This window comes from Cyprinodon variegatus, unplaced genomic scaffold (assembly GCF_000732505.1).
Source record: "Cyprinodon variegatus isolate N-32 unplaced genomic scaffold, C_variegatus-1.0 Scaffold38, whole genome shotgun sequence".
In the NCBI taxonomy this organism is placed as follows: Eukaryota; Metazoa; Chordata; class Actinopteri; order Cyprinodontiformes; family Cyprinodontidae; genus Cyprinodon; species Cyprinodon variegatus.
Genome location: NW_015150491.1, coordinates 204,894 through 229,076, shown reverse-complemented (window position 1 = coordinate 229,076; position 24,183 = coordinate 204,894). Strand labels below are relative to the sequence as shown.

The following is a 24,183-nucleotide window of genomic DNA, read 5'->3' as shown; positions in this document are numbered from 1 at the left end:
GTTTCCTCTTAAGTTTTGATTATTTTCTTGGACTGACCAATCGGCTTCTCTGCAGACATATGAGCAGTCCAGAAAGTAGCACAAAGAGCTCAAAATCTGGAAAGATATTCAGTAATGCTTTTGGTCAATAAAATTATATTAGATCCATTATCAGAATGATCAGATCTGGACCACGGTCCACCAGGTGCAGACCTCTGCTATAACTGTTTTTATTTTGACATTCCTCCTCTATCTCTACCTGTCTTCTGCAGCTTCCTGTGGAGGAGGAATATGACCTCAGTGATGTTGATCTGGATGAGGACTTTGATAAAGACGAGTTATGAGTCCCAGAAGCATAAGAATCTGACCCAGACTTTGGGTCTGGTCCTGTCTGTCCCCCACCTTCCTTTTCCTGTGGACAAATGGGGGGCCATGCTGGCCAGTTACTGAAATACTCCAGAAAAGGCGCATGAAAGACACCTGCAGTTTTTCACACCATCTTATCTGTCACGCAGGAGGGAGGGGAGAATATGCGTGTTTGTCCATGAGATGAACTCCTTTTCACAAACTTGCTGAATGTTTGAGGCGGAATATTTATAAAGCTGCCACCAGCTGAAGAGAGGAGGGGTGAGGTTCATTTTAGTCTTTTACAAACGTCGCTCTCTCTCCCCTCTTCAGCCGCCTTAAAGAACCTATTTGAAGATGTGAACTTGAAAAGGTAATTATTCAGTGATTTTTATGTTTATTATTTTTTTTGTTGTTTTGTCTTTAAGTGGTGAATGAGAATCTGAGTGGGTTTGCGTCATTTTTGTCCAGGACAAGGAGGGGATCATCTTTGGGACTTTTGTGTAGATTTTCTTACACGACTTTATTTCAATTGTGTGAAAACAAAATGACATTTTTGTTACAAAAATAAAAAAATAAAAACAATCAGTCCCTGCTTCCTTATTCAAAGTATACTCACAAAATTCCAAAATACACATAACTGCGCCATGCTATATCAAGGCATACAGAGCTTATACATAAGACTAGGCTTCTGTTGATATCCTAAACCACGATAAGCCACAGAATCAAATTAGGTTATTTAGTTTCCATTTAATTGTAACATTGTGCTAGCTGTAACACTTAGAATCCAGTCAAAATAAACTTGATAATGGCACTTTATATAGCAGAAACGGCAAAAGAGGAAAGGGGTTTATAAAGCACAAAAATACAATAGCTCCAGAGACAAAGACGTCATTGAAAGAGTTACACATCGATGTAAACAAGAGTTAGCTGAAAAGGTGGTGGCGGGAGGCAGGCAGAATGATTTATGTTGGTATCCTCATGCAGCAGGGTTGGTTTCTCTGTCCTCAAAACTGGCGGGAGGTTCCCTGATCTGACTGCAGCAGTCTAACGATGGACGGGTCGCTCTTGGCACCTTTAATAAACTCCTCCAAAGACAATCTACCTGCAGAGCACAATGGGGAATAACAATAAAAAAAAACAGTGGGAACAGAGTGTGTCTCGTCTAAACTCTTTAAAGAATATCTGATTTAGTGATTTTTTTTTCTTTTTTAGTTTTTGTAGCAAAATAATCACTGCCTTCCCACTTATCAGCAAAATAATAAGAAAAAAAAACTTTACTTGCAGATATTTCAGCTTTGCATTTCTAAAATGGCATGTAGCTAGTGCTAATGCATGATTTTTTTTATTCAAAAAATGTATTGGCTTTTCTAAAACCAAATGGCGCTCTGCACAATTTTTTTTCTATATCATCTGCTGGTTTACTAAAATTACGATAACCTTTGCCTGAATAAAACCTTTTAACTGTACACGTGTAACATTTCTTGCTATGACATGTTGAACCCATCCAGAATGCTCAGACTTCTCTCCCCTCTGTTCTTTAGGTTATCTGTGTTGTAGGCAGTACTTGTTCCTGTTTCTCCAGTTCCATCAACCTGATAGTGAATCAGTGCGAAGCGTCAAAGTACTTCTCAGGACCAAATAAGAGTCTTCTGAGTCATAGACAAAACAGGAAGTTATTGCTAAATCTGGATGACAACATTAATGGAACATTTTAAAGTCGGTATGGCTAAAGCCTTGTTAGGCATTGTTTGATTACAAAAAATGCAAAACAGAAAATCTTAATTGAAATAGTTTAAAAGCTTTACTGTCCTGTTTGAAAACATAATCTCTGCAGGAATTGTGATTGAGGAAATAAATAACAAGGGGGGCCCAGAATTCTCCTCAGTGTTTAAAAAGACAAGAGGAAAAAAATAATGACTTAAATTTGATAATTAAGTTATAATTTAATAATCTGTCAGTAAAACCTTTTATTTTCAGTTATTATAAATAAGGATCTTGTGTAGAAAAAATAGGAAATTTATTAACAATGATACTCAGTAATGTTCATTTTTCTTAATTTCTCCAGAAACCAATTTCAAATACCAAACCAACCAAATAGACTATTCAAAGATTTAAATAAAAAAAAAGTATTTTGTTAAATAAAAAACGCAAGAGTTGCCTTTATTTCCTGTGTCTATCATCTAAAGTCTTAATTTACGGTTATCATGATGTAGCCTGATAAACCAGACTAAATGGGAGATGAAAGGTTTTATTCAACTTGCAGGCAAAAATGATTTTGGCCGCTGGTGGGTGGGGCTAGTTTACTCTGCTAATCATGATGGATAACATTTCAAGTTTTAATTGGCTCATGGTTTCAACATTGATAGGCGAAAATTGGTCCTTCTGATTTTCAAATATTCATTGCTGTATGTGGAAAGTAATCCCATCTTAAAAAGTTTTTAATGTTAAATTAATGCAACTCTTGAGAGTGGGCAGAAAATATTTCTGCAGTAATACACATTTGCAATTATCTGAGATGCTTGACATCAAATTTTCATGTTGGGTGGCCTAATTTTGTATAGTTTTATTTTTACTTTGTATGATTTGATGACTTTCTTATCCTTTATTACATCCAATCCTTTAAAATGAAACCATTAAAAAAAACAACTGTGTTAGTTTGGAGGCTGTGCCATTTTTCAAAGCAGCTTAAAGGCTTCAAATATAAGAAAGAATCATCTAATTCAGCTAATTTTTCATATTATTTTGTTATAGTCACAGCCTAATGTTCAGCTACTTAAAAAAGGCATCTGTCTACACTGCTGTCTAACAATATATTTCCAATAAGGAAAACCTAAGGTAGAGAAATGTCAGTAATACTAACTAAATGAGGTAAAACACAGACATTTACCAATCTTACCGTCATTGTCAATATCCATCTGTCTGAAGATCTTATCTGTCCTTTTCTCTGGTGTCGATTCATCTTCTGGCATCTTCATTACTGATGACACCATCTTGTAAATTGCCTGAAAAAACATGATAATTATTGCAATTATTTCAATTTATTTGTGTTGCTTTAGAGAAAATGTAAAAAAAAAAGATCTGTTCTTGTCTGCGATGACTACTGTTGCTCCAGTCTTGTTTCTGTTGTTTAGAACAACTACATTTCCTGCAGTTCTGTTCACAGTAAATCACTTTGTAAATACATATTACAATAATATCTACTTGCAGAAGATTTTCAAGGAGATTTTCACTGTACTAAAAGCAGCTCCGTGGTTCAAGGGTTTTTTTGCTTTTTCTTTTTCTCCATTCATTTAATCAACAAACACAACGAACAGAGCCGACACTAGTATGTCTGTACATTCTGCTTAGCTTATAACTCTGGAAGACAAAACACATCTCCAACAGTAAAAAAAAACAAAAAAACTGTAAATATACAGTCATATGTTCACATCTTTTTTTTTTTTTTAACCACAGTGTTTTTTTTTCAACACAAATGTTTTTATCTGTTGCACTTTAAAAAATGAAATAGTGTAGAGAGCTGTACTTAACGAAATTTTGTTTTGTGTACACTTGTGTGCACAAAATGACAAAATAAAATCTGTTTAAGTTAGTAACGACAGCTTAAACAGACAGTTCAATCTAAAATGAACATTTAACTCTATTTTATTATGCATCTATCAAGACCATTAAAGCTAAACTTGTTGATCAATATAAAGAATGATAATGGAAAAAATCAAACATTTCTAAATAGAAACAGTTTTTGTTTCTTTAATGGGATAAATTGGGTTTTCAGTCATAGTTTGGTGGGTTTCAATGAAGAAAAACAAACAAAAAATTGAAAATGTTTGTCTTTTCTTGCATTTTCCATTGAAACATATAAAAATGTTTTCGACAGAAATCTAATTTAACAGTATGTTCTAGCATTTCAAAAACAGGCACCAGAAAACTGATGTGGGATTTGGAGGTTGGACACTTTAGTTTATGAAGGTATTGCTAATAGGTCATAGCAACATGACCTTCTATGGGAGTCACAATCCCTTAGTGTGGCACAGAGGTACGGCGGGGGATTGTTTAAGATTTTCCTTATTTTATAACACATTAATCAGCAGAGTAACATTTCTAATATAAGGCTTAAACTGTAAAACATGCTTTTGTGTTAAAATTTTTTACACAGATACCAAAAGTTTGCATTGAGACCAAAAAACTGTTGAGTCAATCTTGATTTAATTTGTTCTATAACTGGAAATTAGTTCTCAAACCCTCTCAGCTTCACAGGCTAAAGTTAGTCATCAGCATTTCAACCCCCATTAATTTAAAATTTCAACATTCTTATTTTAGAATGTATAGAAATGGTAGCATATTTTGATAAAACATTTTCAGTTATGAGTATATCTACCATTGCATTTCAGCTACATTATTGCCGAATGGATTTTGTAGAGTAGACAGACATTTAATGAATAATATGAACCTAAATTAGATAAGGAGCATATAATTAAAAGCATGATTTAATATAGGACTGTGTTTTTGTCTTATTAGTTTATAATTAAAAACACAGTTATAAGGCTATCAAGTGTAACTATGAGATATAAAAAAAGAATGACTTGACTAATTACTTACAATATACCTATCATTCTACAAAAATTAAACATTGAAAAAATTTTTTTAAATACACCATCTTTGCTGGGTGCATTGAATGAAGGATTTGCAAATTGAGACAAAACACAAATTACTTCAAAGTGAAATGTGTTCGTTGTAAATAACAGCTCTTCATTATAAAAGAAAAAGGAAACAAAACTAACATTTTAATAAATTAATTGTATTGAATAAAATATTTCATTTGCTCTTTTTTTTCTTGTACATACAGTAGTCATCTAATTTCAATCATTTACAAAACATTTCTTTTAAGGGACATATCTGCATTGCATCACAGCAAGCTGAAGACCCATACCCAAATCCTTGCTGGATAATGATGCAACACATTTTCCTGAAGAAAGGGGAGTAACCACTTAAGTATCAGACTGGCTATGAGGTTAGTTTTATGTTTTCTTTCTTCCTCTCCTCTAAAACCACCGGGACAAAGAGGCACTTTGTGGGATTTTCACTAGAAGGCCGCCAGGGGTTGGAAAGTGATACTTTAGTTTGCCCCTGAACCTCTGAGGTGAAGCAAAGATGCTAAGTATATTTGGACAGAAAGATTACTGAGTCATCCCAGTGTAAACTTTTCAACACTGTGTTTTTTCTTTTAACCTCGACTGTGCCATATTAACATGTAAGAGATTTACCACATCTGTGCAATAGTTTTTTTTTTTTTTTTTTTTTATGAGCCCTAAAGGCATCTGCTCAGGATGGCAATTTCAAAAGGCATTAAATTAACCAAACATGCTATATTTCAAGCTTACTTGTCCAGTCAAAGACAAGCTGATAGCTAGAGAGTGATGGTACGAAAAGAGATCAAGGTCACTTATGTGTTCTGATGGAAAACAGTGAGGATACAAAGGTCATTTTAAATCAGAAGTATTTGTGCTCTGAATTTAAAGATTTACAGAAAATTTTTGCTGATCTCCCTCAGATTTATAGCAACAATACTGCAATATTAACCCTTTATAGGGAAAGTTACATTTTTTGTTTACTTCCATACCCCTTACAAATGGAGTCCCCCAATCCCTCAGGGAGGTCTAGAAGAACAAGATCTATACCCAACCATTCAGCAAAGATATTGCTACATGGTTATACATCTTATTTTGGTATTTGGCCAATTAGATGAGTCCTTGAATGATATATTACCTACTGTAAACTAAGTTGGAAAAATAATAATAATAACGTGTGGTCCTGGATTCCAATAACACCATTGGCTTTAAATTTTGATTTTAAAAGTATTTCACTGAGTGCCCTATAAAGGGTTAAGGAAATCTCATCCCAGCACTGCATGTCCCGAGTCCGCAATATCATCAGTGACCCCTTACACCCTCACCAGGGACTGTTCTTCTTGCTGCCCGTTGGAAAGAGGCTTTGCAGCATCTTCTGCAGGTCCAGCAGTTTCTACAACAGCTTGTTCCCCACAACCAGCAGACTCTTGAACTGTTAAACTCTAAACTGGACTCTGCATCACATTCGCAACATTATTTTGCACCACCAGCATGGCAGACACAACTCAATGTTATACTGCATTTTGCACCATATTTATTTTGCACTGCACTGAACCTTCCATATTGATGCCCTTTTGCACCATTATCTTTTTTTTTTAACTGCACTTTAAATTGTAATGTTCACTGTTGGAAGCTGTAAGCAATGTAATATAATTTTGCATACACTCGGTGTATACACAATGACAATAATGTTTGTCTAAGTCTAAGTCAATGGGCCATTATAAAGGAGAAGCAAGTCAAGAGACTAATTAAACAAATAGCAGTTAAAATACACACAACAAAGAATCCAAGAAGGATTAAATGTTTAGGATAATAATTTTCAAATGATAAAAGCTCCTGGTACCACAATGAAAACACAGTTCTAGATTTAGTTCAAAGGCACCACATGCCTAATGCTGGTTCTCACAGCCTTTTTTGTTTTTAGAAAACAGAATGAGGAGCATTTTGTACTGCCTCATCTGATCACACCAACACATTAACAGAACAATCATACAACTGAGTATAATGCAGTGAAATGGATCCTCACCTGAACTATCTCTAGCATTTCAGCCCGACTGATGTAACCGTTCCCATCCAAATCATACATGCTGAAGGCCCAGCGCAGCTTCTGCTCCAGCCCTCCACGTGACGTCACGCTCAAAGCTATAATGAACTCCCGGAAGTCGATGGTGGCGTCGCCATTTGTGTCGAACGTGCGAAATACATGCTCTGCGAACTTGGAGGCGTCACCATAAGGGAAGAAGTTGGCATAGATCTTCTTGAACTCCTCCACTGTCAGGTGGCCGGTGGGACAGTCTTTCAGGAAACCACGGTACCACTCCTGCAGCTCGTGGTCTGTGAACTCTGTGTTCTCCCTCAGGTCGTTCAGGACCTCAGGCCGCAGCTTACTGTTCTGTTTCCCCATGATGCAGCACTCAGAGGCGGACAGCAGAGCTGGCGTTTCAACCTTCTCTTCTTTCTATCGCTTCTCAACTCACACTGCTACTCCCTATGATTGAGGCTGCTGCGCTTCCTCTGCTCCTGCAGGGGACAAACAAACCTCATTAACAGCCTTGTGTGAATTTCATAAATGATTCATTGGATCAATTATTGTTCTCAGTTTTCAACAGTGTTTCATTGGCAAACATTAGCTGCCAATTATTCTCAGTCGATTCAACCTAAGGGAGAAAATCTGGATTAATCAACATGTAAACAGAAGAGATATCAACAGTAATGTTATTGGGACGGTATCGGTGGATTTGTTTGTGGGTGTGTGTATTGTTGGAATAATTCATCAACCCTGCCCTCCATGAGAAAGGAGACGAGAATCCTGTGGGGGGGGGCATTATTCTTAATAAAACAACTTTATAAAATGTCAGACTGACACACACGGCTGTGGTCGAGAGAGAACCAGACGTTCCCACTCAATAACGATCCCCTCCATCCTGAGAAAATGGGTAATCTAATTTAATTTAAGCAGGTGGAATTTATTTACTGGATAAAAAAAACACAAATGACAGCTAAAAAGCATCTGGCCACCTGGGCCTATTCACCTCTGGTCTCTATATTTTGTCTATATTCAGCTCCCATGGTTACGGTATACTGTGCAAAACCACTTTTATTTATTTATGCAAGGGTATCCATGATAAGAGGCATTAATGATAAAAATCCAGAATAAAATGTGATTTTGCTTGAAGAAGCCGACATTAGGAGGTAAGCAAACAGTAAGAAAACGGGAGAACAAACAGTGATGATATTTGTTTTATCCCAAAGCTGAGAGACCTTTAGACTGTAAACCTAAAGTAATTTACTTGCTAGAAAGCAAACCTCTGTTTTTAAGCCTTTATCAGCCTGATTTCCTCCAAAGCTGCTTTTTTTAAAGCTCCACCCGTCTTACAAACTGCTCTGAACATCTTCTATTTCCCTTGATCAGGAAGCTGCCCCCACCGTGTTTTATGGTTCGGATGGTGTGTTGCTACGGTGATGTTTCCAACGCAGCTTTTGCATGTAGGCAAAATAACTATTTTGGACATCCTTCAATTGCAAATGTTCTTAGATGGTTGACTGTAAACCACAAGCAGGACTTCTTCCATAATGTTTATATAGGTGGAGTGTGTGACAAATATCAGCCATATAACAGTCTTTTATCTGAGCTGTGAATTTCTGCAACTCCATCACAGTAGCCATACACTTCTCACTCTTACTCTCCCAGTGTAGGCGGACAACTAACTTTTGATAGGCCTGTAGTTGAGCTCTACTCTATTTTTTGAACTGAACTGCACTGTCCGAAGCTTGGGGATTTTGTTGAATAACCTAAAGTTGCTTTAACGTCACCTTAAAGTTCTCTCTGCTGTGTTCCTTGGTCATAATGAGGCTTCTTGTTTTCCTATTTCATCTCAAAACCTCTAAAGCATCACCAGAAACGTTCTTTAATTAGATAACATTAAACACATGTGGACTTTGTTTACAAATTTCTAGTAGTTACATGATGTTTTATTGCACGTTTGTTTTATGAGTGTCAGAGAAAAACAGTGAATATGAAAACTATTTCACACTTAATTTTTTTGTAAAGAAAAATTTGGTATTGCTTCCCTTTTGCTTCACAATTACACCCTACAATGTGTTGACGAGATAACATCCAGATTGACTACATAGAAAACCGTATTTCAATGCCCCTAATAGAATAAAATAAAAGGTTTCCTAGAAAAAAGTTATGATAAAACTGTGCTAATCCTTTACTTGTAACTGTTGAAGTGTGCAGGATGCAAAACAAGGGTGTGTAGGTGTAGAGAAGAGGGAAGAACCGAAAAAGTATGACACATAGAAGAAAGACTATTTCTGGCCGTACAGTATGAGTTGCTTTGTTAATACCAGAGGTTCGATTACATAATAGCCCTTCTGTATAACACCTCCACTCTTCGCTACTCTCTACTCCCTCTAATGATTTTTTTTTGGGGGGGGGGGGGGGGGGGAGGGGGTGAACACACCGCTCTTTGCTGCCAAAAAGATGATTCTTTGTGAAGAGCAGATAAAGGCAATGTGAATCTGAACGCACACAGACACCGTCATTCACTTTAATTGTCTCGCAGGTTTCATTTCCTGCCGTTTTATGAATCTGAATAATGTGATGAAAGAAGCAGATGTGAGAAACACTTTTGAATAAAAAGAAATGGATCAGCACAGTTTCAAAGCACAGCTGCCTTGATTATTGTTCTTTTTTGTCATTTCTAAGTAAAAATCCCTCCATACAGAACTTATTGGCTCATTTGTCAAAGCTACTATTGCACTGTTTACAGTTTTGTAATTACATTAGTTAAAGGCTGGTTAGAGTATAAAACAATATTCCTCTGGTTTCATGTCAGATTAATAACAATAGTTTTCATGCATGATGCAGAATATAGAGTAAGTCATTGTTGGTCTTTTCCAATCAGCTGCTGCTGCACACTGCCAGTGAGCTGCCTCAAGTTGTTTCTTACATTTTCTTGACATTTTGTTTCTTTCATTTTGTTTTTTTTAAACACTAATATTCAAAGTGTGTAACCTATAGAAAGACCACCCATTACTCTTTTTAAGGTAACCATGTGACTATAAGTACTGCTTGCAAGCTATGACCTGTTTTAATACGATGTATTACTTAAGTTTTATTTTAAATATACAAATATATATTTGTATATTTAAATTTACATCTGATTTTTAGACTGCATCATGCATAGAAGACATAACTAACAGGTCACCCCAAATAGGACATTAATACACAGTATCATAAGTAACTGATAAGTGTGTTACATAGATCTTTCAACAGGACACAGAGAATATTTTGGGAGAAAAATACAGTTTTGCTTTATAATGCAGCCATATTTTGCATATCATGTGTGTATTGGGGTGCAGGTATAACAAAAGATGTCTACCATGTCAGGGTGGCTGTCATTATTTTTCTTGTCAACATTCTTTTTTTTCCAACTGCTCATATTTGAGGATCAGACAACTTGCATGCCCCCCAAGTGCTCAGATAATTAGTACCTCAAAAAGCCATTCAAAACCTAGTTTAGCAGATGATGTGGAATGTTAATGCTTTAGTATGTGTAGATGTGTAGAAGGATGATCCTAGGATTTCAAAGATCTGAGCAGAAGTAAAGTCAATCACTACTAAAGGCAAGGCTATGGCAGGTTTTTGAAATGTCAAAATTAATTTCAACAATAAAACATAAAGATAAAAAGCAGTTTCCACTAATAAAGCTAAAACCTGCACAATTCTTATTACAGCCGGATTTATCGTTTTATTGATTATTTATTTATGAGGCTTGCATAAAGCCTTATGTGGCTGCTGTAGTAGACCGGCGGGCTTCCAGCATAGATTTTGCTTTAAATCTTCTGTGTTTCGTCTGGAGTATCTGCAGCAGTGACAGCTACTTCCTGAACCCAAGCTCACACAGACTCCATCATCTGTATTCCTTTCTCTACATCGCAAATAGAAGCCATTCTTGTCAATTATATGAAATAAAACATTGGTGGCAGAGAGGCATCAGGGAGAAAGACAGAGAGAGAGAAAGATGGAATGAGAAAGGCTCTACATCCTCTGTCAGTGATGATGATCAAGTCTGTTTTTGATGGAAAGACCAAAAGAGTTAGGCAGGAAGTCAGACATGTGAAGATGAAAACAGAGTGTAAAACATTTTAAAAACAAGAGGGGGCTTTTCAAGTGCATGAACGGATCCTACACACCTCTATTGTGAATCGCTGCACAGCAGAACATGTGATGGATGATGGAGCCATGGGCGTGGTACCTGTGAGGGATACGACACCCGCACTTTTTTGTTTTCCTCACAGTCAATGTTAACTGACTAAACTATTGAAAAACACCCTTTATATGAGACAGGTCTGTATTTGCAACAGTAGCGTCTGCAAAAGTGAATTAGGTTTTGTTTTTTCCACTTCGTCTCTCTCAGCCCTCGCTTTATCAGCAGCCCCCGTGTCATGCTGAAAACTGCTTCCCATGCTCAAAGTTAAACAAGAGCTTGTAATTGTACAATGTTCATGTTTTTCATTCATATGAGACAATAACTGGCATATTTAGTGACCAAACATCTACATTTACCCTTATTTAGTTGATACTATAACATGAAAACTTAAACTGGGATTTTATGACACTCTAGCTTTGAAATACATTTCTCAGAAGGCCTACGTTTCTCAGCATAACACCGCCCAGTGCCTCACATTATAGGCTGATCCCAGTCATAGCTATTTGCTTCTCTGATCGGACACTCACAGACCGCAAGTCTTTCTTAAATCCTAACTGGTTCAAAGAAAATTTGATTGGGGTAGTGGCACAAGCAGTCTAGACGGACCTGTGATTCATTCATTCATTCATTGAGGAAAAAGGAAAAGGAGAGAGTGTTGGAGAGAGATCAAAGAAAACTGTAAGTAAGTTTGCTAATGTGTAAATAATAAAGGAGTTTTCTGGCAAAAATGATTCAATGTAATTTTTTTATATCAGGTTTAAAAAACAACCAAAGAGAGAGAGAGAGTTCTAAATGCCTCCGAGGCAAGATAAGAAACAAGCCAGTCTGAATTATCTTTCATTGTTTTAGTGTTACTGAAAAAATAACTTTATTATTACTTCTATTATATGTGCTAGTCAATTATTCAGTGACTGCAGATATATGATAATTATCTAAAATGCAGTTGACTGTGCCAATCTTGGACAGACCACATCCCCCACACTTTTGAAAAGCTTTGGTCAGCTCCCTGGTGCTTGATATAATTGAGACAAACTTTTCTATTTGACTAAAATAGAAGATGAGACTTTTAATAGTTGATTCTCTATGTCCTGAGATTGCCAAAAAACAAAACAAAGGAACTCGAAAAAACATTAAAATATTTTGTAAAATACAGCAAATACCGATACCAACAGATGTGTAACAAAAAAGTCAGAAATGGTTTTACTTAATGCAATAGCTTTTAAAGAATTTTATTAATCATTTCTGTCCTAATTTCCCATTTCTTATTGCATTTATATTCACCGGCTCATACAGCATTACTCATTGCTTGTCCTCTGCTCATCTGAGTTCTGATCACAGAGGTAACAGGTCAAGGAGGAACCAGAGATTTTTACCCCAAACCCATCCATCCATCTATCCACGCTAATGTCACGGTTATCCCAAGCGGGGGTCGCAAGGTAGCCTGATAAACCAGACTAAATGTGAGATTAAATGTGTAATTAAGTCTGGCCCCCATGAATGAGACATCGGAAGATTGTTTATGAGAACAACCCGTTGTCTTTCAAACCATGTCTGTGCCTATTGGCCAACGCTATTGACCAATGAGTGCAACTGACTGTGATGTAGTAAGCATGACAGAAAGCTGGTGGGGGAGCGTAAACAAACAGCATGTGAAACGGCTTTCGGTAAAACGGCGAATACGTCCTTCTTAAATATGAATGAACGTAGAGCCTCTTCCTGCTCACATTTCAACGAAAACTCAGAGTCTAATCCTTCCAAAACTGATTCCAAAGCTGAGTCAAACGAGAACTGGTCAATAGTTGTTGCAATCTTCCGGCCTCAAAACCCCACCCACTTTGTACCCAGATATTCAAAACACATCTCTGCATTGTGATTGGCCCGCCAGTTCTAGGGCCTGGGGCATTGTTCGAGGCTAGACCACTCGCAGGCAAAAATGATTTTGGCCGCTGGCGGGTGGGGCTAGTTTACTAGGCTAGTGAATGGGTTTCTACCCCAAACCCATTCACCAGCTGTTTCTGGGGATCCCAATACTTTCCAAGGAATATAAAGAGTATAAAGTCCTTCCAGTTGAGTCTTAATCAGCCACAGGGTTTCCTAATCATAGGATATCTCTGGAAAATCTCCAAAAGTAGGCATCCTGACCAGGTGCCTGAATTGTCTCAAGTGGCTTCTTTTGATTAGAAGGCAGCAGCTCACTCACTCAGTCTTTGAAGCCACAAGTAGGAGGAAGCTAATTTCTGCCTCCTATCATATCTGGAATTGTGGTCTTTTAATTATGAGGCATGTCTCATGAAAATAGCTGAGGGTCAGAAAGTAGATAGAGAGGTAGAATAAGAGACTCACTTAATGCTCGACTCATTTCTGTTTACTCCAATAGACAAAGGCAGTCATATTTCTCCAGACAGAGCTGAAGTTTAAATATCCATCTCCTCCATCCTACCGTAACTCATTACTAAGCCAATAAACTCTTCTCCCCAAAGCAGAAACAGATGTCTGATCTTGAGGAAGTACAGAGCTCCAATAAATAGATTTGGAAAGAATACTAATGTTAGGTAAATGCTGCAATATTGCAGCTAAGAATTGAATAATGCCTAATTTTGATCCATCACAAATGGCATTTACACATAGTGCATTAGAAAAGGAAATGGTTAAGCTTTAAGGATTAACTCTCAGCAAGAAGCAAGGAAAAAAGTATGATTTAAATGGTCTGCGTTCAAAGAATCAGAAAATGGAGCAGAAATCCAGCCTAAAAGCACTGCCTCACACCCTTTATTACAAATACCACCTCAGTAAATGTCTGAAATGCAGCAAGTATTGACATTTAAAATTTTAAAAAGTGAATACATCAGAACTTTTAATTTCTTGTGTGATTCAGAAAAAGAAATGAGGGGCTTATTCACTAGCACTAAGTGACACTTGCATACGTGTGGAAACTGCAATCTTCCAAGTTTGTAATGACAACATCGAAAACCCTAGAATCGAAATTCCCAGCTTGAGGAGGGGTCACTCATTGATGATTATTAATATGTATTAAAATGTATTAGCTCCAAAAGACTCTGGCAAAACTTTAAAGTGCAGAACTAGATTAGAATATCTGGTTAGGTGAAAACTTCAGCAACACCTGAAGTACAGAGAACCAACTTTATTGACAGATCTTTTTGTTTTGGCTTGTGGTCTTCATCAGGATCATAAGGATTTAAAGCCAACAGTAAACAAGGCTTGTCATTTAGTAAATCAAGCCTGCTATATATATATATATATATATATATGTAAATATTGTTACATTGGCTTTGATACAATTTGCAGATTCTAGTTCTAACTTCTTAGGTAAATTAACTATTGCATAAAATCATCTAAAACAGTAGCATTACAGTTTGACCAACTCAAGTAATACAACTAAACAATTATAACTAAAGCATCTAATTAATACATGGATTTATTGTAAAAACCACAAATAAAAATACAGGCTAATCACATCAGGTTACATTATGCAAGAACATCATCACTACGCATTTTGAAGGTTTGATGTGTTTAAATCTCAGACATTTAGTTTAAAGGAGCTAGCTGGAGCCCTCACAAAAATTATGTAATAGGCTTCCACAAAACATGCTTAAATTTGAAGGCAGCCAGGCTTTTGCTCAGTTTTTCCCAATGACGTTTCAACACCTACCAAAGAGTGTTTTTTGTTGTGGTAAAGGATGGTTTACACTGCAAGATTTTAAAATTATTTGTTGATTTTCAATACATAAGCTTGAAAATACAAAAAAAGAACAGAACAACTATGGTCATAGAATGTGGTTTCTCGAGCCACGTTTTAAGCTTCTCACACAACACACAGGAGCCGAATTTGAAGCTGTTATATGGTGTTGTGCCTTTAAATGTCTTGACCTTGTCTTGGTAATCCTTGGTGACCGGATTGGGTTGAGGTTTGTGGACCCAAATGCAGAGGCAGAGGTGAGTTTTTTGTATATTTAATGTGAGGTAAACAAACAAGTGAGGCAGGAATCCAAAAATCAAAAAACTCCAAGAAGAAAAAAGTTAAACAAACTAGAAACCATGGGGACATCAGGGGAAAACAATCATGACGAGGTAAGACACTGTAAGGCGGTGTAGATTGAAGTTTGACGAGGAACCAGCACTGAGGAACTGCACAAAGAGTCTATTTATGGGAGACTGAACAAAGAGAGGACTAACGAGCAGATTGGGAGCAGGTGTGAACAGAGCAGACTGGAAAGGAGCTACGGAAAAAGGAGAACACAAAAGGGCAGCAGAGAGCAACAAATAAAATCCTGAAAACTGAAAAATGACCAGAGAACACAACAAAATAAGAATTAAAACACTAAAACTAGAAAACATGGAGCAAAGTTAAACTGAATACTCAAAAGAAAACAAAACAGAACCCAGACTGTTACACTTGGTCTCTGTTGGTTTGGTCTTGACTACAACAATAGAAATCAGCATCATTATCTAAAAGATTTTTTTTTTAACTGAAAACAGTTATCCAGCTGTCCTAAAAATAGCCTCCAAGTGTACAACTTTATAAGTAATGAAAAGTACCGGGCTGTAATGAATCCCAGAGCTCTTGAGAGGCTGTGAGGTGACAATGGTCAGGTTGTACATGCAAGAAATCTTTTGAACATCGAAAAGCTTAAAGGTATGGAGGAAAGCTTTTCTGGAGAAGTAGGTAACAAATGACAAAGTATTTTTTTTAAACCAAAACCCTCCTACCTGTTCTTTCACTCCTCAAAGAAAATGCCAATTAAATCTGCAAACGCAAGCCTTGTTGACCTTGTGCCAACCTCTGTATATGGTCGGTATGCATCACTCAATTTTTTAAAAAGTAAATGATAAGAACAGGGGAGGTACAGTGTATAGATGAAACAAAAGCTTACTGGAAATCTAATCATTAGAAGGCAGTTAACAAAAACAGCCAAACAATGGCGTTAGGCAAACATCACAAAGAAGGGCATATGAGACAACCAACTAGTTTGAAAAGTAAACTAGATTGTCCACTATACCTTTTAAGATGTGTAGTGAGGCTAATATTTCTCAAATTAATTTGTTGTTGTTTTTAACTTGAAGTATGAAATTTGTTGCTGAGCTGCAGTGAATAAATTTTCTTTTGCTGAGATAATTATGATAAAACTGCCATCAATTTGTGTTTATTACTATTTTTTCCGCATCAATGTTTGTAGCCCAAAGTGCTTTTTTAGTGTTTACTGTCATCCTTCCTAGGTTGATTCCTAAGTTGAGGTTCATGGACATTTTCTTTACTGCCTTTCTCTGTCATGATCTGCTGCTCTGGGTTTTTGGTTCTGTTCAAGTTTTCTCTTTGGGTTTTCAGTTCGGCTTTGATTTATTTTATTCTGTGTTTGCTTTTAAGATTTATATAACTTTTGAATTACTTCTTAATTTAACTATTCATTTTTTATATATTTTTTCTGTTATCTCCTATTCAGCATATTTTAGTCTTTGCTGTAGTTTTATTTTGCTGTTCATTGTTCACAGTTAACTATAACTATTAAGTTATTTCCTAGTTATATTTAAGCACTGTTGTATCCCATATTTACTCTCTGTTGCCTCCTAGTGCCCCTCTCCTTTCCTATTACCTCCCTTCTGGCTATTTCTGTCCACACCTGCTCCCAATTAGCTGATTACTCCATTCTTTATATTGTTTGTCATATATACTGTTCCTGTGCAGTTACTTATTGCTGAAATCTCTTCATCTCCTCTTGAAGTATTGTGTTTCTCTTTGTTCTGGTTCCTGTGTTTATTGATCTGTTACTTCTGAATTTATGCTTCTGTTGCCACCACCTACGTAAATCTGCAAGAAACCATCTCTGCCTCCGTCTGTGTTTTTGAGTCCTCCACGCATACCCACTTGACTTGACATTCTCTTTTTGCCCTAATTAGGCAAAAATCTGCATGCTTTATAAAACTCTTCTTTTTAGCTAACTAATCACACATTGCAGTTAACTGTCTGCATTTATTTAGCAAAAAATTAAACCCAAAAAGCTGATTTGCAATGAAACATTGTTTTTTTTTTCCAGGCCAAATTGATTTAACACAGTCCTATTTGTGACTGGTTTGTGATATCTTGATGAACTTTGCAATAAGTAAAGTGAATACGACAAGTGCTTCTTAATTGGGAACTTAATGTAATTTCTGTTGATTTGGTGTTATCTAGGTTGCAGTATAAACAACACCCAGAATGCAGGCTTAACTGTATGACTTCCTCTTGCACATGCAACAGGATAAGGAAGCTGCAGAGAGTGGACTTTTCCAGGACAGCTCAGTGTGCAGGCTGAGCAGAAACAGACATAAATATGGGCGTTGCTGTTTATCCCCTCAAACGCAAAAAGCCCAATGAAACCCAGCAGGGTCCAAGCTGGAAAAGTGTTTTACAGACACTAGGCTCGGAAATCAAACATTAACTTCCCAGAGGACATACTCATTGAAAAAGGGTGTACTGTTGCAAAAATAATGCTAGGCAAACAACTTAATAGATTATTCCAAGTCCTGGCTGGCTTTTTAAACCTTCTGCAGGGATGGTTATTTCCTTCTGCTTATAAATTGAGAGATATCATTCTGTTTTATTTACACAGTAAAATGCATCCATATCCCAAAAAAACCAGATATATAGACATAGACATTGTCCTCAAGTCATCTATTTGCTGATGAAATCATGAACTCCCTGTCATGGAAAACTGGACATTCAGAGTATGTGACCTGAGCTTGATACACAGCAGCCCCACGAGATTGCCTTTCTACGTTCTATGTTTGCAATTCTCCTCAATTACACAGCAACAGTCTCCCTCCCTGTCCCCAACCCCCACAGCCATCTCTGGTCTGCATGGTCCACTATTTCCATTGCTTTGCTCTGCCTAATGAGACTGTTTCACACAAGCTCTAGAACACCATGACCCCCTCCAACCCCAACACCACAAGGCTGTTGAAGGCTTCCTGTAAACCACTGGCATTTTTTTATTGCTGTTTTTCATTTTTATGCTTACCTTATTTCCTGTTTTAGGCTGTGTCATGGTTCGCTATGTACCACACGCACAGCAAAAATCAAACTAATAGAGAGACAAAAAGAGATTTTAATGGTATAAATGGTCCAGTCTGAGTTACTCTGTAAATAAATAATGCCCGCAGAGTGTTTGGGAAATGGAAAAAAAATGGGATTTTTAATGTTCTGAATAATCTGTTTTGAATTGCGTTTGTTTCATAATGCTTTAAATGTTTTTTAGTGGGTATAAAGTCTGGGTTGTAAGTACAATAGACCACTTGGACTATCTTTCTGCAACATGCAGAGTGTGATATTTGGATTGTTTTGCTAACACAAGCAGGGCCTATTAAGATAATCTGGTTTAAGTTTTTATACCACTTTGACATGTTGTCCCTTTTTGTATTTGAAAGTAACTTGCAAATGCATTCCTCTCCTTTTTCCCCCTTCCAATCCTAGATAAAATTTGGTAAAACTAATTGACCTCAGAGATCGTTTACTGTAATTGGCTAATAGTCCACCTATGATTATGTCTCAGTAACATTGTCATAGAGGAATTTAACAAGGCTCATGTGAGGCAGTACAGAAATCAGCAGCTCAGGTAGGAAACTTGCAGTAACACTCCAAAATTCCAGTCTCTATGAAAGAGTAATAATAAGCCATTTAGGGATGACGCCAAAGGAAGTTCTGTTTGCAGTTTACTGCGAGCCGTTTGGGACACAGCAAAGACAAGAAATAGGATGCTCTGGTCTAGTAATAAAATTGTTTTTATATAAACTTTAGCCTCTATGCAAAGGGCAATGTGTGGCAAAAAAACTAACCACAGATCATCCTGAACATCTGAGCTACAATGTTAAACAGGATGGTGGCGATATCAAGCAGTGGGAAAAGTATTCCTAATCAAAGACACAGAAGTATATTAACTTTTATTTAAAGACAGATGGCACTAAATATAAGGCAAAATAAAAATCTGTTAGAGGTTGGGAGAATTGAGACATCATTACCACAAATGAAATGAGACGGTGAAAGCAGCATCTTGTGTCCAAAAAAAAATCGATGATGGGAATTTAAAGATGAATGGAGTTGAATAAAAGGCATTTCTGGAGAAAAAGGGGCTATGCCTGAAAGAAACTTTCAACCGAGTTAAAGGTTCATCTTTTATCAGGACAACAACCCCTAACATTCAGCTATTGCTGCAACAATTAAGGTTTAGATCGGTGCTGTTGTTAGAATGGTCTAGTCAAAGTCCAGATCTATATTAAACTAAAATTATGAGGCAGCACTTAAACACTGGGAGTCCCTATTCAGTCTGAATTGTTCCGAGGTATTTGCACTGACATACAGACAGATATCTCCGTCTATACGGGTCCAAAATAGGTAGAGACAAAACCAAGTGGACTTTCTACTGTTATTACAATTGTGCTTACAGTTCCTATAACAAAAACACGACAAAGGAGGGTAAAATACAAACAGATAACTAAATATTTTTCTATTTTCAGAAACAAATTAAACACTATTATGTTCCTTTTACCTCTGCAGTTCTTAACTAGTGTGTTTAGGTTATTACATAAAACCCTATAAAGCACACAAAAAATGTTGTTTAAATTAAACAAAATGTAAAAAAGAGAAATATAAAGTGTATGAAAGTCTTAGCATTTCACTGTATACTTTACAGCATCAACGAACATTGATGTGAAAGTCACCAAAGTTTTAGATCGACAAATATGAATGCAGTCATATATTAGGGCTGAGCAGAATATAGAGATTTTAAAACTATTTTTTTGTTGTTGTTTTTTTTTTTTAAATAAGAATAAGCTTGGAGATTACCTTTTTCTCATTTCAATAACACTTGCAGGTAACCAAGAAGGTTAGTTTTAAGCTGTTTTCTCCCTTTTTTGTTTAAAAATGTGTTTTTGTCACATTTAAGACAAAGCTTTGATTCAGAAGTACCTCTTTAAAATTGCTTTTGAAAGAAAACAAAACATGATGTTTGTCAGATATCGACATTCAGTTTTAAAAAAAATGAGATATTATCTTAGGATCTGGGCTTGATTGGCATAAGAGGGTTGATAATATCAATCCAACTTAGATCAACAAGAGCAGAAATAAATAATGTTACATGTTTGTAGCTTTGGGCTTAAAAATGGCCGATCATTTAAAGACTACATGTGAAAAAGTCCATTATGAAAAAAATACTAAATCCAGCATAAACCTCTCATTAATTTTGAATAAAAATTGCCTAAAAGAAGCTGTGAAATCAAAGCATTATTGGTCATTTATCTCCTAAATCACTTTACACTGGGAAAATAACCTGTTGGATCTCTTGCTCTGTCTTTTTAGGATGACAGTATCATCTTTCACCCTATTTCAATCTTTGAATCTCAGTACTTATTAGTAAATGATGAACAATAAAACAAAAGTTAATTGCATCCAAAATATTTCAATTACATGAAACACATAATTTGTAAAAATCTAATCTCCACTTTGATTTATGATTCAGAACTATCTTAAGAAAATAGCTGACCAAATAAAGTTTCTTTTTAGAAAATGTCCCCAAAATAAATTAAAATAATCACAGACTATATTTTATTGATTATATCATGGATAAGAAAAAGTGTGTGTTTAAATATTTCTTGCGACGAGTTTCAGCTCTGCAGCAGGTGGGAAAGGATTAAGAACATATGGAAGAAAATTAGAAAACTGAGCTGCTGGAAAATTTCCGCTTTCAGCTTCGCTTCTCTTAACTCGTGTCAGTGAAAATCAGGCAGCGAAACAGAATGAAATCCCCTGACACACACCAGTAGCCAAGGCAACAGAATAGTAAATTTCAGATACAGTACATTAGGACTAAACAAGAAGCACATTTTTTTCTGCAGGTAAGGTTTGAAAAAGCTTTACTTGTAGTGCTGCTAAATTGAAAAAAAAAAATACTAATTTGAATTGTACTTTCTAACTTTATGGTAAACTAACCTTTTAAACAATAGTTAATGGAAACTAAATATGTCTATTTTGAGTGGTAACATACATATATTGTTTATTTTATATAACAGAATTAAACTTAATGGTTTATAAAAATGTTTTTCTGTTTTTTTAAAGTGAACACTTTAAAAAAAGATGTTATCTAAAAAATAAAATTAAAAAATCTTATGGATTTTGTGCTGCTGATTTAAGAACATAATCTCATAGAATGTTTGTCTTATAAATATATTATATATATATATATATATATATATATATATATATAGAAACACAGAGAGAGATCTCACAACAGAGAGAAAAAAAAGGTATATATATATATATATATATAGTATATATATAGACATATGTAGATAAACTCAAAGTAAAAAGTGCATCTCTCTTCAAGTGGAACGGATTTGCATATAGAAAATATTGAAATATTACCATTACGGTATATCTTGCATTAAGTTTACAAAAACAAAAATGTTACACTTTTAGTGTTCATTAAATAGAAACAAAGCCATATTGGAGGCAAAACCCATGAAAAAGACAATCCTCCCCCTTTCTACTACCATGGGATTTAAAAACAAAAGAAACAGCCGGGTTCTGCTAATTAGATGCACTGATTAACTGGTCATCAGCAAGCATGACCGACACTACTATAGGAGCTTGATGGTTTGGAGCATCCAGGTGTGTGACACCACAATGCCATTGTGGAACAGAATCAGCAATGACCTTAAAGAAGGAGCTGTTGCTGCTTATCAATCTAGTAATGGTTAGAGAAATGGTTTCAAAAATTTGTCCCCCTTTGATTCATAAGAAAGTCTTAAAAAATCAGTTTTCACCCCTTAAATCTAATTAAATTATCAACTTTAGTGATGATATTTTTTTATTGACTTACAAAATTCCATGCAATAGAACTGTTCCCTAAAAAGACTATATTCTTAAAAACAAAAAAAAAATTGAAAACACAACATAGTTTTGATAGATATTTCTCTGCATACATAGCAAGGTTTTGGGAAAAATATTAACAAAGATATGTTTTGCGATAAATTTCAACGCTGTGTATTTCTAGGAAAACTTTAGAAACTGTAAGCACGGTGGTGGATAGGTCATGATGTGGGCTTCTATTGCAACCCAACCAAATGACCCCTTTCAATGAACAAGTTAACTACCCCATATACCAAAGTTATTTTAGATTGAGATAATGAAAACTAATTGGCTTTTTAATAATTTAAATTGGTTTATTTTCACAAACTGTGATATGGAAAGATTGACCAGGCAGAAATTAACCTTTTTCGACCATCCTCAAAACCCTTTTTGCAGGTCTAATCAAAAAACATTTTTTTTTTTTTTTTTTGCGTTCAAGTTTTAAGGTGTATAAGTTTCCATAAAATCAGTCTCAGAATATGTCCTAAAGTGGTAATGACATATTTCCATAATGTGTGAATCAACTTTTCAGAGTAGGTGAGATGTGTAATAATCCAGAATGGGTGTTGTCCGCCTCAAACACCCTCCTCTCCTCCGTTAGGTCTCGCTTTGCGTCTGCTGTAACAGACCACAGACTGGACTTTATTTCTGAAAAAATACAAAAAGGAAAACCTACCTCTGAAAAGGTTTAACTTCAACTTTCTCAGTTCCTGAACAGGGTCCACTTCATCCAGCTCCACTTTCCCACTTTATAACGCCCCTAACTTGCGCGTCAACGTAAAAAAAAAAAGACAATTGCTAATAAAACGATGCTTCCGTGTTTCTGAGCCGGTTTAAGTGAAAGCAGCGAACAAAAGCATGCGTTTAAACGTACTTTAACGTCTCTGCTTTGGCTCGGTCCCCGTCTCATGAAGCGTTTTTATCATTTAGTAGAGGATGTGGCACACACAGAGCTCGGTTTCCATCCGACTCCACCAAATCTCCGCAAAAGGGGGGAGGGTTTATTTATTTATTTATTTTTGTTTTAATGGCGGGAAAAACTCTGCGGTTAAAGTGGTGTTTATATGTCAAAACACAAAAAAAGTGTGGCACAACACGAAAATGGTTAAAACACACGTTATAACGCGACTGATTTGAGTTAGATTTAGAGTTTGCTGATGTTGCCCCCCCACACTCTGAATGGATCCACCCAAACTCGCTGCTTCCACAGCACCAGAAACGCGCACTGTGGAAAAATATCTCTCAGAACTATTATTAGTGCAATATCTTAAATAAACTATACTCCTTTCAAGGCAAAATCATGACAGTTGCGGGAAAATCGCAATTGTGCACCAATGCGTATTATTACACAGGAACAAAATAATAAAAACTACCATTATAAGGAAAAGAGGCGACAACAGCTGCAGGGGAAAACATTTAATTTGACCTAAAGCATTGTAATTTCAATGTCGTTGGATGAATATTTCATTATTTTATGTCTAAAGCTGCAATCAAGGTGTTCAAAACCACTTTCCTGTTTTTTTAGATCACGTACTCAAAATACTAATACATTTATTTGAAACACATAGAGTTTAGCGTTTTACTTTTATGCAATTAAGACAATAAACTTTATATGTTTGAAGTCATTTTTAATAAGATATAAAAACCTGATGATTATGTATTCTAAATAAATGAGCTTTTTTTATAAAAAAAATTAATCTGTCCAAACATGCCAATGGGAAGTTTAGTGGAAGGAAATATTCTGGTTGAAAAAAAAATACTTAAAAAAATAAGGATAACTGTAGCCTTTTTAAATTTGGAGGCAAATTTTTTGCCAAGTTTAGAAAGATTGCAGCTGGAATCAGAGCTGCAAGAGCCTCCCTGCACAGATGTTTCAAGGACATTATGTCATGTTTCTGTTTATAAACCATTCCTAAAGACAGCATTAGAGATACATAAAATTAAAGTCAGTTAACTGTTTTTCATTTTTTTCAAACCCCAGATACATAGAGTCAGTGTGTGTCAATGTCATGGACAAATTCAGAGAACCTGATGCTTCCCTTTGCTGCTAATCTTTATCAAAATGCAGTCAAAGGTAGAAATATCTGCTTAAATACCATGGTCACACTGGGTTTGATTA

General features: G+C 35.9%; 2 protein-coding genes across 2 annotated transcripts in view; one reads left to right on the top strand and one right to left on the bottom strand.

The window, feature by feature from the left end:
- Window positions 1-821, top strand: part of pdia6 (protein disulfide isomerase family A member 6) — a 9,204-nt gene extending 8,383 nt beyond the window's left edge. Inside the window, exon 13 of the mRNA XM_015369825.1 lies at window positions 252-821. Coding sequence (XP_015225311.1) covers window positions 252-323 — 72 coding nt within the window. The 3' untranslated portion in view covers window positions 324-821. The remainder of the gene's footprint in view (window positions 1-251) is intronic.
- A 270-nt stretch (window positions 822-1,091) lies between these two features.
- Window positions 1,092-23,020, bottom strand: LOC107081650 (hippocalcin-like protein 1). Its single transcript, XM_015369826.1, has 4 exons — window positions 22,741-23,020; window positions 6,979-7,472; window positions 3,224-3,329; window positions 1,092-1,429 (listed from the first exon to the last, which is right to left on the bottom strand). Exons 2-4 carry the CDS (start codon window positions 7,354-7,356, stop codon window positions 1,332-1,334), a joined length of 582 nt encoding a protein of 193 aa, XP_015225312.1. The 5' UTR covers window positions 7,357-7,472; window positions 22,741-23,020; the 3' UTR covers window positions 1,092-1,331.
- Between the last annotated feature and the right edge of the window lie 1,163 nt (window positions 23,021-24,183).

Coding starts and splice junctions, on each gene's coding strand:
- LOC107081650 (XM_015369826.1), bottom strand. CDS start 7,356: ATGGGGAAACAGAACAGTAAGCTGCGGCCTGAGGTCCTGAACGACCTG. Junction 3,330..6,978: donor AAATGCTAGAGATAGTTCAG/GTGAGGATCCAT, acceptor ATGTTTTTTCAG/GCAATTTACAAGATGGTGTC. Junction 1,430..3,223: donor GATGGATATTGACAATGACG/GTAAGATTGGTA, acceptor TGTGCTCTGCAG/GTAGATTGTCTTTGGAGGAG.